Genomic DNA, 16591 nt, shown 5'->3' on the forward strand with positions numbered 1-16591 from the left:
CTCTCTCTCTCTCTCTCTCTCTCACACACACACACACACACACACACCTTCCCACTTATCCTTGGTACTCTTCAGGGCACCTAGTGCGAAATACGGCGGAGGGGGGGAGGGGCGGACGGACTTCGAGAAAAAAAGGAGACAGACAGATACTCCAGACCGGGAGAGGGGAGGTAAGGGAGAGAAAGAGGAAAGGACAGAACCGGTATGCCCCCACCCATTGGTCCCTTTGTAAGTCCCAGCCACGGGCGCGCACTCACAGCATCGCGCGGGGACGCGCTCTCTTTCACACACACTCATACACGGTAGCACACCCGCCCGCACGCACATACAGACACACACAAACGCACACACACACACACACGCAAGCACATACACAATTGCGCGCGCGCGCACACATACATACATACACACACACACACTCGCGGCGACACACCCGCGCGCGCGCGCACTCACACACCCGGCCGCGGCTCCCTCCCAGCTCCATCCATCCCGGCGGGGCCCGAGTCCCCCCCCGCGCCCCGAGTGAGCCCAGCGCCCTGCGCCTCCTGCTTGGCACCGCGCCCCGGGGCTGGGGCAGAGCGAGGAGGAGCCCGCGAGAGAGCGAGCGAGCGAGCGCCAGGCAGGCAGGCAGGCCGGCCCGCCCGGGGCCCCCGCCCCCGCGCCCCCCCCGTCCGATGGGGAACGCTCCGTCCCAAGGCATGTCCCTGTCTCTCTCCTTCCTAATGTGCCTCCATGCTTAAGTGGAAGGTATTTCTGTTTTCTTTGTGTGTTTTCCCCTCGGCCGGGGGTGGGGGAGGCGGCTGGGTGGGGGGCGCCAGGAGGCCGGGGCTATGGATGCTGGGGGTGCAGGTGTGTGTGGATGTGGATGCAGGGACCGAGGACTGGACTGCTTGAATCAAAGATGGGGGAGGGAGGTTCTGGAGATGCAGGGGACGGGAGCCAGAGGAACCAAGAGACAGGGTGGAGAGGGCTGAGAATGGAGAGAGAGATGTGCTTGGGGGTGGGGGGAAGGGAAGACGCTGGCCTGGATGGCTTTAAAAAAAAAAAGGGTGTGTGCGTTAAAAAGGGGTGTGTGTGGGGCAGAGTAAGGGGGGAGGCTGAAGGAAGGATGGTGGTGAAGATGTAGGGTGGAGATAGGGATGAGAGAAAGGGGGAGGGGAAAAGCCAGGAGAGGTGATGGAGAGACAGAGGACAGTAGGGGGAGTTGGGTGAGGGCAGGTGGAGCGGGAAGAGGAGAGATGGGGTAGGGGTGATTTAGAGTGAAGGCTGCTGCAAAAGCTCCTCCAACAAGATTTCACCTCTATCGCCAGAGGGGTAAGAAGGGCAGGGAGGCTGTTAAAGAGGCCCATGGCCTCCTCCATCCCCAGGGAAGAAGGGGTGGTGTTTTACCTCTGGAGCTTATGTTGCCAGGATATAGGGCCTTGTTTGCCCCCAGGGAGAGAGAACCACCCTGGGGCCTCTGTCCCTGACTGTGAACTCCAGTAGCTGTAGCACCATCAAGAAGAACCCAGGGACCAAGGCATGCTGATAGTCTCTCCACTTAGCACCGAGGGAGGGAATTTAGGGAAGAAGAGGGATGGGATGGTAGGGTCATGGAATCTGTTCCTATTCCCCACCCTCCCTCCCCCACTGAGATCATAGAAGGATAAAGGGCAAGAGGGTACACCAGACAGGCCAAACTCTGGTTGGGCAAGGGGTCTAGGATAAGCTGATGGCTGGAGACTGCAGGTAGGAGTTGGTTGGGGTGGGGTTAGGGAGGAGAAAGGAGCTAGATTTGCTCCCCCCCTTTATAATACGTCAGAGGCTCCCCAGCTCTAGGCTCCTGTTGGGTGGGGGAGCAAGATGCTGGTGGAGGCGGTGAGGATCAGGTGGGCAGCCGGGAAGCTCAGCAGTCAGGGCTGTGGTGTCCTGGTGCCTGGGTGCCTGCATACCAGTGTGTGTGTGTGCCGGCTGGGCAATCTGCCCCACACCTCTCCACACCTCCCCCTCCCCAGCCTTCCCCATGCAGCCTTGGCACTGTCTCCGGCGTTTCGCCCTGGCTTGGTGGGAGAGAACAGTGGAGGGCAGCCACCGGCCACCCAGAGAGGAGGCAGGACAGAGGGAACCGGGGGGCCGAGGGGAACAAGGTGAGAGGAATGGGTGTGTATGGGTGTGTGTGTGTGTTGGGGGGGGGGGGAACCTGGCCAGGTGTATTTCACCTGAGATAATATAGCTTACCTGGAGCTGGAAGAGAGTAACCCTTTCCACTGGTCTTTGCCCTGGTTCTAGTAGTCCCAAGCTGGCCCTGCAGTCTTCTGCCCAACTTGGGAAGGGAGAAGATGATTCCCTTGAGCTAAGTGACTCCCCCCACCCCAGCTCAGGTGTCTCCAGAGACACTTAAGGGAATTAGGGGTATGGTGTGTGTGCATGTCTGTGTATGTGTGTGGGGGGCGGTTATGATGGTTATAAGTAGAAGTATTCTCTTCAGAGACAATTGGGAGCTTTGGAGAAGAGGAAAAAAGCCAGAACTCCTAGGTTCGGTTTCAGAGAACTTGGCTGAGTGACCTTGAACTTTGCTGTCTCGCTCTGTGCCTCAGTTTCCCCTTCATCCTTTCAGCAGGTCTCAGGGAAACTGGGAGTGTGATAGTAGCTTTCATGACAGAAATGTAAAATGTTAATATTATTGCTGTTATTATCTGCTGTAATTCCCTGAGCAGCAGTTGTGTGCAATTGTGTGAGTGAAATTGGGCTTGTTTACATTTGTGAAAGTGCTTGGAGATCATTTGGGTGATAATGGCCAACAGAGCTTGTATGGTGGGTTCTCCTCTGCTTTGCTGCTTTGATTGGAGGGGGTATCTCTGTGGCTTCCAAGAACAACCTCATCCCTCTCTCCAACTCCTCTCCATCCTGGACTCTCCTACCATTCAGGCATAGCTGGCACCATGGTGCCAAAGCCTCCACCCTGGCTGTTTGCCACCAGTGGCTCTGGGACAAGAGGGTCTTTGTCCAGCTGCCCCCCCCAGCCATACTCCTTCCGCCCTCTCCCCACAAAGGTCTGGTTCTCTTTGATGCTCCCAACATGGGGTGGGGGTTGAGGGAACATTTTCCCCCAATCTTGTTCTGGCCTCTGGGGTCCTGGAGGGGGCATGTGTGCTAATCAGGCAGTGATGTGTAGGGGAAGGTGAGTGTTTACATTTGAGGGAGAGTGTCTTTTGGGAAACCCTGATGCTTTGGAGTGCCCCCCTTTTGATGAGCTATCTCTTCCCTGCCCCCCTCCCCCCGCCCCGACCCTGTCCCACTGAATATGTCTGCTGAGCTGAGTGTGTCTGTGTGTACGTGTGGGGGATTTGAGGGGTAGAAAGGGTAATATAACATCTTTTGATTCCTTACCAGTCTTGGTATCTCAGGGATGCCTAAGGCCTGGAGTATCAGGATCTAAGCCCTATAGATGATTGAACCTGACCTGGGAAAATGGTTTAATAAGAGTAATTGATTTTGCTCCTGGCTGTGGGCATCCATCAGAACTGTGTGGTCAGAGCTGGGTTTAGTGGCAGGACTGCCATCTACCCAATGCCAACCATGGTATTCCTTGCTCCTCTTCTGTCTGGGGTATAGTTACAAGAAAGGAGCAGAATGACCAGGGACCCTTTTTTTGGTTCTGGGGTCAGACTGGTCCTACGCAAGGGGCTGAGGATGTGAGTCAGGGAACTCTGGGGAGAAAGGCTCATGCGTAGGTCCCTTGGGAGAGGGTCAGGAGGTTGTCAGGGGGAACAGAGCATTCCTTTCATGCCCTATCTAATGAGGCAAAGGACCAGTGGGCTCAGGGTTCCTAGAAATGCCTGGGATTTAAGAGTCAATGATGGGGAGAAGAGATGTTGAAGAAGATGGGTGTGTCTGCATTTAAGGGGGCTCTTGAAAGGAAGAGGCATCAGTAAGCAGTTCAGGGTAGATAATTCATACTGGGGGAACTGGGGAGTCAGAGATAAAGCTCTAGTGCCCCTCCACAAATATTCTGTCATAGCTCTTTCTAGGAACACAAAATACTTCTTACTTTGGGTGGGTGGGGAAGAATTGCTTTCCCTTCTTTCCTGTTTGGAAGACACAGAGGGACATAGCTGCTGGCTCAAGGATGCCCAGTCACTAAGTAGCTGAGCCAACTTAAACATCAGATGTTCTTCTGGGCTCTGATGAGGAAGAAGGGAGCAGCACCAGCCTGGTTCTGTCTTGGGCCATTCAGGCAAGGAATGGAGCCAAGCCCTTTCCAAGTGAGCGTTTCTTCCATCTCCCATTCTAGAATGGCCCAGAGTGCAGGTGCAGTTTTCAATGAACCATTCAAATGCCAGTTTAAAAATTATTCATGTGCTTCCCTGAGTACATGTGAAGATAATAAAAAATCTGGGCCTCAGCAGGTTTACGGGCTTTTCCTTCTTTCCTTCCCAGGCTAGGACAAGGTGGGAGTTGATGGCTTCAGACTTGTCTGGGAAACATTGAGGCCAGATTGGGAGGAAGGGCACATTTCTTGAGTGTGTCTAGAGGAGTTGGGTGAGTGGGATTGGGCCAGGGGGCATCAGGATGGTATCCTGGCTTGCTGCTCCCTCCTCCTCTCCCTCCCTGCCTGAGCATCTCCCCCGTACCCCACCCCCACACTGACAAGCTCTGTATTCAGCTTTATCATTCATCCAAGTGTCTTTGGGAAGGTGGATTTCTTCCTCTGGATCTGCTCTGTCCCTGTGCTCAAATGCTCCTCTGTCTTCCTCTCTCTCTTACCCTGCTCCTCAGGCTCTCTGTCTCTGTTACTCAATCTCTCTCCTTCTCCTGACCTTCAGTCTGGATTCTTTGTTCATTTTTTTCTGCTCCATCCCCAGGCTGCTCCCTCCCCCCAGTCTCTTCCCCCCTACAATTCTCTCTGTGTTCGTCTCTTACTGTGTTTCTACTTCCTCCTCCTCTCTGTCCATTAGTTTTGACATCTGCCCCTCAGATTCCTTCCTTGTCCCTCAGCTTCTTCTCCTCTGTCCCTCAGTTTCCCCATTTCCCCCTTTCTCTGTTCCCTATTCTTTCCCTGCCATTTCCCTCTGACACCTTTCTCTCTGTCTCTCCCCATCTATCTCCTTCTCTTGTCCAGTATTTCATCATCTGTCCCTCAGCTTCTTCTTCTGTTTTCCTTCGTCTTTCTTTTTCTCTGTCCCTCAGCCTCCTCCCTTTCTCTAGTCCCCATTTCCCTCTCCTCTATCCCTCTGACATCTTTCTCGGTGTCTCTCTTACCATCCTTTACCACCTCCCTTCTATTATTCTCCTTGTCTGTCCCTTAGCTTCCTCTCTTCTGTCTCCCCTTCCTTTCTCTGTTGCCCAATAAGCCCTTCTCTGTCCTTCAGTCTCCCTCAGTCTCCATATTTGCATTTCCCCCTGATATTCCTTAAGCATCTCCTCTCTGCCCCTGTCTATCACAATCCTTTCAACTTCTCTTGGTTCCTCACCGTTCCCCTTTTTTCTGTCCATCAGTCTTGCCATCTAGCCGGCAGGCTCCTTTCTCTCAGTGCTTCTGCCTCCTCTCAGCCTCTGTCTTCCTTCATCTGAGATTGGTCCTTGCTTTCTAGGACTGTCTGGGAGGTGGAGCAGTTAAGTGGGGGGGGGGGAGTAGCGGAAGGAGTCAGATTGATACAGACTATTATGGTCTGCTAGGTGCCATGGCTATCCCCGGCCAAGCGGAAGGGAGCATGCTGAGCTGTTCGTGATGGTGTGTGTGTGTGTGTGTGTGTGTGTGTGAGATGGGGTAGCCAGCTATTGTATTCCCCTCCTCACTGACCTAGCCTCCATTTCTCTAGGATCACATCGGGCACCTTGCCCTGACATTGTAATGTCTCTCCTCTGCTTCATAGACTCCAATTATTTCCCTGGTCTCCACCATCAGAGCAGATTTATTATCGCCTACTGCTTTTAGTCTAGTTCCTTCCCCCCTGGCTCCTGTTACCCACCCCTCCCCTACTCCTCCCCATACACCAGTTCTTAGAGGTCTATCACCATCTTACTCCAGAAAACCCCAGGACTAGATAGATGCTAAGGGCCTGAGGGACAGGAACCATTCCCTGCCTCCTCCAACCCATCAAGACTTTGGGCTATACTCCCCTGGGGATTGGATGGGAATGGGGAGAGCCCTCTTACTCCCTCAAATCCCTAGAACCCATTTTTTTTATTTTTTAGTGAGGCAATTGGGGTTAAGTGACTTGCCCAGGGTCACACAGCTAGTAAGTGTTAAGTGTCTGAGGCTGGATTTGAACTCAGGTACTCCTGACTCCAGGGCCGGTGCTCTATCCACTGCGCCATCTAGCTGTCCCCTAGAATCCATTTTTGTCAGTGGGTGATTCTCCTCAGTTCTCCCTGGTCCCTGAGCTATCTGATATGTGGTGGCAGAGCCCTCCCTGCTCATCCATATTTGTTTGGCATGGAGTAAGGACCCCTAGACCTGTAGCCCAGAGACCTGTATTCTAGTCTTGGAGAGGCTGTTAGCTCTCTGTAGCCTTGGGTTAATCCCTTAACCTCAGCTTTGTCATCAGTAAAATGAGGGGGTGATCGGACTAGACCAAGGGTTCTTAATTTGGGGTCTACAGATACACCTGGACTGGATGAATGCTAAACATTTTTCCATCTCTGGCATTCTATAGCTATGTCACCAAACATTAAGTGCTTACGGTGTACCAGACCTTATAGAAAGTGCTGAGGATACAAAGAATGGCAAAGACACAGTCCCTGCCCTCAAGGAGTTGACATTCTAATGGGGGGAGGAGATGATAAAATGCAAATAACAATGCTCACGTAAAATAAATTCAGGGAAAATTGCAGGTAATCTGGGGGTGGGGGTTGGAATAAAAGACTGGGAAAGGCTTCCTGTAGAAGATGGGATTTGAGTGGTATTGAATTTGCATATATTGAATGGCAGCAGAGGTCTGCATACTGAAATATGGATCCCTTCTATTTCCCAAATGTAAGAGAGCTAAAGTCAAGTGCACTTGACAGACTGGGATAGAAATGAGGACTCCTATCTTTTGGCCTTCCCTAGGGAAGCTTGTCTTGTTGCCTTCCTACATTCCAGTTGTGCAGAGGGCCCAGTTTTGTGGATCCTCAGATCAAGGGGAAGAGCCCCAGTGAGGAAGTTATCTCCCTGACCTTGATCACCGTTATTTGATCAGTGGAGGTATGGGTAGCTGGACAGAACTGTTGTTTACCAGGCAAGTGACCTTGGACAAGTCACTTCCCTTTTCTGTATCTGTGTTTCTACTTCAGTCATATGAGTGAGTTACACTAATTCAAGGGTTCTTAATCTTTTTGGTGTGTGTGTCCTAGACCCTTTTAGCAGTCTGGTGAAGCCTATGGACCCCTTCCCCAAATAACAGTCTGTTAGAAAATGCTAAATTTCAGTTAGAGGCTAGTGAAAATAAAAATGTCAGTTTGCCCCATCCAAGTTCACAGACCCCCTGAAATCTATCCATGGACCTCAGGCACCCCTGGTGCTCTCTAAGGTTCCTGCCAGCTCTGAATCATGTATGACTATGAAAAGGTTGGATCATAACTGTGATTTCATTCCCTTTCCTCTCCTCCCCACCCCCAGCCCACCAGCAGGCAGCCAGTGCACTAACAAGCCTCAGAGAAAGGTGCCAAGCAAGAGTCGTCTAGAGCTGTTATGTGATGTGTAGAAAGAGGCAGCCAAGTCTGACTTCCTGAAACTTGCCTCTCTCTGGCAAGAAAGAAGGAAACTGGGGCTGGGGTCTGGAGCCTAGGTAGGAGTTAAAGGATAGTCTTCTCTACCAAAGAACGTTCAGCCTTCAGTTTCCACTAATTGTTTAAAAAAGCTTCTGCCCTAACCCCCCATTTATATTTTCTCCTCTGTTTGTTCCAACCACTGAACCATACCTCTCACCCCATTGCCTTTAAGTTGAGATCTATGACCCCAGGGAAGTATCTATCCTGAAGGGGATTAGATCCTGAAAGAGCTACGGGGTGGGAAAGGGACAATGTGGTTTTTAGACTCCTCCCAGGCACCCTGATTTCTCATTGTCCTAGTCTACTGAAAGTGGTGTGTAGCAAAGAAGAACCTTCTGCCTTCAGGCTCTTCTCTTCTTCTCTAACTGGTAGAGGTGGGAAGGAGAGAACTAGGAGATCAGAAAACATAGATTTAGATCTGGCAGGGACCTTAGAGATCTTCTTGTCCACTTTCCATTTAAAAAAATTTATTTATATATTTTGTTTTTACATTGCCTACATTTCTCTTTGTATTCTCTTCCCTTCCAAAGAGCCATCCCATGTAACAATTCTTTTTTAAGAAAAATGAGGAAGAAAAAGAACAAGCAAAATTGACCAATGCATAGAAAAAGATCTGACATTATGTGCAATGTTCCACATCTCTGGACAACCCGCCCCCACCTCTGAAAAGGAGTGGGGGAGGGGGTATCAAGAAGTGTTTTTCATATATCTTCTTTGAGGCCATACTTGCTTTTTATAATTTTGCAGCACCCACCCCCATTTAAAAATATTTTGTTTTTTTTTAATAAAAATCAATTTTTCTTTCTTCTATCTCTCCCACACCATTGGAAATATATATATACACATACACACACATATATATACATCTATATATATACACACACACATATATACATATATATACACATATACATATATATACATACACACACACACACATATATATATATATTGGCGGGGCAATGAGGGTTAAGTGACTTGCCCAGGGTCACACACCAATAAGTGTCAAGTGTCTAAGGTCGGATTTGAACGCAGGTCCTCCTGAATACAGGGCCAGTGCTTTATCCACTGCATAACCTAGCTGCCCTCTCATTACATTCTTTTTTTTTGGGGGGGGGTGAGGCAATTGGGGTTAAGTGACTTGCCCAGGGTCACACAGCTAGTGAGTGTTAAGTGTCTGAGGCCAGATTTGAACTCAGGTCCTCCTGACTCCAGGGCCAGTGCTCTATCCACTGTGCCACCTAGCTGCCCCTCCTCATTACATTCTTTTTTTTTTTTTTAGTGAGGCAATTGGAGTTAAGTGACTTGCCCAGGGTCACACAGCTAGTAAGTGTTAAGTGTCTGAGGCCGGATTTGAACTCAGGTACTCCTGACTCCAGGGCCCGTGCTCTATCCACTGTGCCATCTAGCTGCCCCCTCATTACATTCTTAAACCACAATTTGTTCAGCCCTCTCTCAGTTGGTGGGTACCCCCTTAGTTTCCAATTTTGGGCTACTACAGAAAAGAGCTTCTATAGATATTATACATGTAGGTAATTTCCCTTTTTCTTTGCTTTCTTGATGGGGCACTATAGGTCTAGTAGAGGTATCAGGTGGGTTAGAGTGTATGCCCAACTTAGTCAATTTTGGAGCATAGTTCCAAATTGCTTTCCAGAATTTCTGTCTCTCCCCCACCCTTTTTTTTTTTTCAGGGCAATGAGGGTTAAGTGATTTGCCCAAGGTCATACAGCTAGTAAGTGTCAAGTGTCTGAGGTCAGATTTGAACTCCGGTCCTCCTGAATCCAGGGCCGGTGCTTTACCACTGTGCCATCTAGCTGCCCCCCTTTTTTAACAGATGAGAAAACTGATGCCCCAAGAGGTCAACTAACTGACCACCATCATAGAAGGAGCAAGGGTCCTAGCTCAACCCCTCTGAGTTCTCTTTTCCCTCCTCCTCATTGGGAGTGGCTCAGTACTGGCCCAAGGGAGACCACGTAAGAGGTAGGATTAAATGACCCAACCAGTTTACACCTTTGTAAACTCTTCCTATGCTGGTTTCATATTTTCCTTTAATTACCTTTAATTAAGTAATCAGGTGGGACAATGGATAGAATTCTGGGCTTGGACTCAGGAAGACTGGATTTCAATTCCTGCTTTAGATACTTCCTAGCTATGTAGTGTAAAAGTGTAAGCCTATGTAAAGTGCTTCCTAAATGTTAGCCGTTATTACCAAGTCAAGTCTCAGTTGGCTTAAGGGAAGAGGGGTTTTAGGCAACTGGAACTTGGAGAATCCTCTACCTTGTTGGGTTCTGGCTAAAAGAAGAGGGGGAGTCAGAGGACCTGGGTTTTTCGGTCAGCTACTCACTTGCTCTCTCTGAACATCAGTTTCCTCCCCTGAAAAATAAGGGGTTTGGATGAGACAATCTGTTAGGGACCTTTCAGCTCTGAGTCAAGATTCAGAGATAATCTGGGTCATTTCCTTATGCTCCCACAGCCTTTAGAAAAAGGATGTTCAAATCTTTGGAATCATCTGAGAAAAATCCCTCTCTATGCTCTGTTGGAGTAAAAGGATAGCATAGCAGCTAGGTGGCTCAGTGGATAGTGTGCTGGGCCTGGAGTCAGGAAAACCAGAGTTCAGATCCATCCTTAGATACCCTGGGGAAATCACTTAACTTCTGTTTGCCTAAATGCATTGGACAAGAAAACGGCAAACCACCCCAGTATCTTTGCCAAGAAAACCTCATAAACAGTATGGTCCAGGGGGTCACAAAGAGTGGGACGTGACAGGATGACAACAGAGCATTTACAGCTTGAAATCATCTCATGAATCCATCCCCCTAATTTTACAAATCAAAAAGCTGAGGCCCAAAAAGGAAGGGAGTTCAAGGTCACATGGGAAACAAATGCCAGAGTCTCAAATATGTATAACATTCGGGACAGTAGCTACAAGACCAGCTTGCTCTTAAATGAGAGGAAATCCAACCTGTCCTCTGGTCCATCCATGGCCAGACATAGGGAGAAGATTCTCAGCGAGGAGATCATCTCAGCTGCCAGTTACTATCTCAGTCTGAAGCATCAGTATGATTTTGATTCATTCTTTTTTTTCTTTCTTTCTTTCTTTTTTTTTTTAGTGAGGCAATTGGGGTTAAATGACTTGCCCAGGGTCACACAGCTAGTGTTAAGTGTCTGAGGCCAGATTTGAACTCAGGTACTCCTGACTCCAGGGCCAGTGCTCTATCCACTGTGCCACCTATCTGCCCCTCTGATTCATTCTTAACAGCTTCTTACTCCAATGCCTTGCACAGTGCCTGGCACATAGGAGATTCTTAATAATAAAGGCTGATTGATTGTACGGTACTTAATACATTTACTTGAGCTCAGCATCTTGTGCCTAAGGCATTGTGCCATGGGTGTGGGCAGGATTTGGAGTCAAAGGACCAGAGCTCAGAGTCCTGCTGAGTCACTGACTACCTCTGAGATCTTAACCTCTCTGGGCTTCCCTTTCCTTACCTGGATGATGGAGAGGCTGGATTCTATGGCCTCTAAAATCCCTTGCAGTTCTAAGTCTATGATGCTGTAACATGATGAGGAGCTTACATTCTAATTTTTTTTTTTAGGGCAATGAGGGTTAAGTGACTTGCCCAAGGTCACGCAGCTAGTAAGTGTCAAGTGGCTGAGCCCAAATTTGAACTCAGGTGCTCCTGAATCCAGGGCCAGTGCTTTATCCACTGTGCCACCTAGCTGCCCCTGGAGCTTACATTCTGAATCAGGTCTGGGAGTCAGGGATTCACCGAACATGCACAGAAATGCTGTTCAAAGTACATTGTGATAAAGGCCAAAGGAAAGAAAAAAACCAGACAAAGTGCTGGAAAAAAAATGAAGGAGGAAGAGATCACTTTTAGATAGGGGAATACCACATAATTTCACAGAGGAGGTAGGTACTTGAGTTGGTTCTTCTTTTTTTTTTTTTTTTGGCAGGGCAATGGGGCTTAAGTGACTTGCCCAAGGTCACACAGCTAGTAAGTGTCAAGTGTCTGAGGCCGGATTTGAACTCAGGAACTCCTGAATCCAGGGCCAGTGCTTTATCTACTGTGCCACCTAGCCGCCCCTGAGATGGTTCTTGAAAAGGATTTTTGTTTTGTTTTGGGGGAAAAATTATTGCTATTTTTGTTTTTATATCACCTTCATTTCCCAATATTTTCCTCTTCTTGTGCCTATCTAGTGAGCCATCCTTTTTAACAAAGACATTTTTTTTTCAAAGGGGGGGGGGAAGCAGTTCAGCTGAACCAACCAACCAACACATTAACCTAGTTTTTTAGTGTATACACTATTCCACACCCATTGTCCTCTACCTCTTCAAGGGAAAAAACAAGCTACATTTTCTCAACTCTTCTCAAGGGCCAAAAGAAGAGAGGAGAAAGATTTTGACAGGCTGAGATGAAGAGAAAGTGTCTTCCAAGCATGGTGTTGGGCACAGTATTTTGCTGAACAGTAATAAACTGAACCAAGGGTGGGTGCAGTGGTGGAGTTTTTAGTTTTAGCTATGTGGATTTGGGCAAATTAGCCTCTCTAGGTTTCTGTTGGGTTTTTTTTTTCCTCTCTGAAATTAGGGTACTGGATTAGGCACTCTCCAAGGGCTTAGAGTCAGGAAGACCTGACAAGCTGAGTTACCCTGGCAAGTCATTTCACCTAAGTCTTCCTCAGTCTCCTCAAATGTAGAATGAAGGTAATAATAGAAACTACCTCCCAGGGTTGTTGTGAGGATCAAATGAGATAATGTTTATAAAGTACTTAGCATATTGTCTGGCACACAGTTGGCACTTAATAAATGTTTTTTTTTTTCCTTTCTCCTCCCTCTCCCACCAAGGTCCCTTCCAGTTCTAAATTTATGACACTTTGAGGCCAACCATATCTTCTGCCTCCCCATTCAGTCATCATTCTCTCTCACCCTCTACTAGGGAAAGTCTGCAGGACATAGCTAGTACAAAGTGGACAACTAGACAGATATGAATGGATAGAGGGACCCCTAGGCCTGATAAAGGATAGATGAGTTCCTGGGAGGCCCCTGAATTCAGTCTCCTTCTCCCCTCATGGGAATCAATGAAAAAGATAGTGTTTAGAGCTGAAAGCAACCTCACAGATCATTTAGTCCAATTTCCTTATGTTAGGGAAAAAATGAAGGAAAAAAAACAGGAAGAAAAAATGGAAAAACATTGAGGCACAAATAGGGGAAGTGACTCAGCCAAAGTCAGACCGACAGGTTCGTAGAACAGAGGAAGTTGGGAGCTAAGCTGGGAGAAGACTGACTTAGGGACCAGGGACAGCGACTTCTGTCTTACTCAACTCCTCAGTCTCTGTTGGTGCAGCCCCTTCAGAGAGGGGAGCAGACAATGCCATTTAGCATCACCCCCTAGATACCCTTCTCATCCCGAGGTCTAATTTCTCTTCATCTTACCACCTAGCTCCCTTCCTTTTCAACTATGTGGGTTAAAAACAACAACAAATCCTCTACCATTCCATTTTCTCTTTTTAGCTTTGTTGCCTGATTTTCTTCTCACTGCCCTATTTACTTTCATTTCTGCTACTTAGTTTCCTTTCACTGTAGACCATGAATTTGAGCTATTGAGGCTTACCTCTCATAACCCTGGGTCCTGTGCCTAATTTCACTTTCTGACCATGATTGGAGCTAGTACTGTTTTGTTTTGTTTTGCAGGGCAATGGAGGTTAAGTGACTTGCCCAGGGTCACACAGCTAGTAAGTGTCAAGTGTCTGAGGACGGATTTGAACTCAGGTCCTCCTGAATCCAGGGCTGGTGCTTTATTCACTGCGCCACCTAGCTGCCCCACTAGTACTGTTTTTAAAATTTTTATAATGGTTCTTTAAATTTTTTATAATTATTTTTAAAAATTATTTTAAATTTATGGAATAAAACAAGCATTCCATAACATAATATACTAAAAAGATTATTGTACATAAAACTGTAAATCTACTAAGCACAATTTGCTATTCCTTTCAAATATACAACAAAATTATCATGTAAATGTCTTTTTTTCAAGCCTAGACATGGCTACCATTAGACTCAAATAGGTATATACATAAAATTATTTTATACATCTATTTATCAGTTTTTGCTCTGGATGCAGATAGTGTCTCTCTTTATACATCCCTTTTAGTTAATTTGGGTATTTATAATATTCAAAATAACTTATTCACTCAAAGTCATTCTTTTTTTTTTCTTTTTTTTTTTTTTGTGGGGTAATGAGGGTTAAGTGGCTTGCCCAGAGTCACACAGTGTCAAGTATCTGAGGCCAGATTTTAACTCAGGTCTTTCTGAATCCAGGGCTGGTGCTTTATCCACTGTACCACCTAGCTGCCCCCCACTCAAAGTCATTCTTAAAATAATATTGTTGTTATTTTATACAATATTCTTTTGGCTCTGCTCATTTTGTCTTCATTATTTTATGCAAGTCCTTCCATGTTTTTCTAAAATCATTGAGCTCATCATTTCTTATGGCCCAGTAGTGTTCTATCACAATCATATACCACAGCTAGTTTGGCTATTCCCCAATTGATGGGAATCCCTGCAATTTCCAGTTCTTTGTCACCACAAAAAGAGCTGCCATAAATATTTTAGAACATAGAGTTTCTTTTCCTTTTTCCCTAATTATTTTTGGAAATAGTGGTATTTCTGGGTTAATTAATTACTTAATTTCTCAATCATCCCCCCCTTAACAAGGTTATCCTCTGTACAAAAAAGTACAGGTAAACAAAACAAATGGACACTTTGACTATGTTCAAAAGTATATGCCTCATTCAAGCCCTGTGGTCCACCACTTTGTGGATTTAGATTATTATTATTATTATTATTATTATTATTATTATTATTTGGTGAGGCAATTGAGGTTAAGTGTCTTGCCTAGGGTCACACAGCTAGTAAGTGTCAAGTGTCTGAAACCGGATTTGAACTCAAGTCCTTCTGACTCCAGGGCTGGTGCTCTATCCACTGCACCATCTAGCTGCCCCCCACCGCTTTTTGACCTAGAAGGGAGAAGTAGGTTTTATCATCTGTCTTCTGTGGTCAAGATGGGTCATTGCATTGATCTGAGTTCTGGCATTTTTTTAGTACTGTTTTCCTTTACTTTGCTGTGGTCATTGTGTATTCTGGTCTCTTGGCTCCATTTACTTATCTCAGCATTAGTTCATGAGTCTGTACAAGTTTATCTGAATTCATAGTTGTAATGTCTAATGGTGCATTAATATTTCATTGTCTCAACATACCATACCTTTCTCAACTTTTCCCAAATTGGTGAATACTCACTTTGTTTTCAGGTTTTCATCATCACAAAAAGTATTGCTATAAATATTTATCTTGGTATATATAGGATCTTCCCTTCTGTCATTAACCTTCCAGTGGTGGTCTCAAGAAAGTCTGAGTGATAATACTGTATGAGAAAGGGTTTAAACAGTTGAGATGGTTTTCTAGCATGACTCCAAATTGTTTCTGGTTTTTCTTTGAACCTCTGTTTCCTTTACCTGCATGTGGACTGTGAGTAGAGATTGCAATAGAGATGATGTGGGGTCAGGATATTTAAAAAAATGATCCCCTTTGAGTCCCCAAAGAGAACCATAGGCTATTATTCACCCATAGACTAGACTACTTTGTAAAGTAGATAGGTCTGCACTATATCAGATGTGGTCCAGTTTAGATCTAAGGAGGGATTACTTAAGGATGGGAAAACAAGGGAAGATGTAGTTTCTCTTTTGGTTGGAGGGAAGAGGGAGAGTGTCTCCAAATCCAGGACTATGGTTCTAATTTGGATGATAATAGCTAGCATTTAGGTAATACTTTAAGGGTTGCAAAGTATTGTTATTTTATCTTTTCTCCTCACAACAATCCTGAGAGATGGGTGTTATTATTATACCCATTTTACGACTGAAGAAACTGAGGCCGAGAGAAGTTAAAGTGACTTTCCCAGGGACCCTTGGCTAGTGTCTGAGGTCTGATTTGAACTCAGATCTTTCTGATTCCAAGTCCAGTGCACTATCCACTGCATTGCCTAGCTGCACCAAGCTAGTTTAAATGAGGATCTACTTGGTGAATAGACTAGCAGAGATGGCCAAAGCACAATGTGTATGGGTGTGGGTGTAACAAGTTATGCTCTTCAATATTTTTCATAAATGTACATATTTTAGTGCCAAAAAATCTATCCCTGTCCTCCATGACCAGTAGATATTTCTTTTTGTGATAAGTGAAGCCACATATCTTACAGTGAAGGCACAAAGTCTTCTGGTATTGGTAAGAGAGTTCCATTTTCAAACCTTGCCTAGGGCTCCCAGACACCTTGTCCCAGTCTTGCTGGTGGGTCAGAGTCTGTAGGGGCAGGGAATGAGCTATTTCTTACACACTTAAAAGGCTGGGCTTAGGTCCCAGCCTCCAGAGGAGACCCTACCCCCCATCCAATCTGCCCACTGTGGGGGTGAGCTAACAGAAGGGTTTGGATGACTGGGAGCTGAACCTGCTGTTCCCCATCTCTGATGAGGACAAGATGAGATGAAATAAGCCTACACTACAGTGAGTGGGATTGAGGTCAGATGGGAAGAATGACTTCCAAACTGGTCAAGTAAGCCCTGAATGGGAGTGACTAAGAGATTATAAAGTCACTTTTATTTCCTGGAGAGATGAGGAAAGAAAAGTGTGTAGGGTCTGCAGTCTTGTCTGGAGGCAGGAACCTAGTTGAGATGACCTTTGCAATGACTTTAGGAGTACCTTAATAAAAACCAAGGTAACCCTAGATTTAGTCCCTTGGGAGGGATGGAAGCCAACGTGAGAAGAGTGCATAGGTATCCGATGCCGCCCTTAACCTCAAGGTCTAGTTGA

The 16591-nt window shown here is 46.6% G+C and overlaps 1 protein-coding gene across 15 annotated transcripts in view; it reads left to right on the forward strand.

Annotated features, from left to right (window-relative positions):
* Positions 1–360: 360 nt before the first annotated feature.
* SRCIN1 (SRC kinase signaling inhibitor 1) overlaps positions 361–16591 on the forward strand; it is a 134285-nt gene continuing 118054 nt past the window's right edge. For 4 of the 15 annotated variants that reach the window (XM_044000280.1, XM_044000278.1, XM_044000279.1 and 1 more), the window contains exon 1: positions 1826–2126. In XM_044000280.1, coding sequence (XP_043856215.1) covers positions 2003–2126 — 124 coding nt within the window. In that variant the 5' untranslated portion in view covers positions 1826–2002. Of the gene's footprint in view, positions 748–1824; positions 2127–16591 lie in introns of those variants that run through there. The other 11 variants (XR_006356250.1, XM_044000289.1, XM_044000293.1 and 8 more) reach the window with 7 other exon arrangements.

The sequence above is a fragment of the Dromiciops gliroides genome, chromosome 4 (genome assembly GCF_019393635.1).
Source record: "Dromiciops gliroides isolate mDroGli1 chromosome 4, mDroGli1.pri, whole genome shotgun sequence".
NCBI lineage: Eukaryota > Metazoa > Chordata > Mammalia > Microbiotheria > Microbiotheriidae > Dromiciops > Dromiciops gliroides.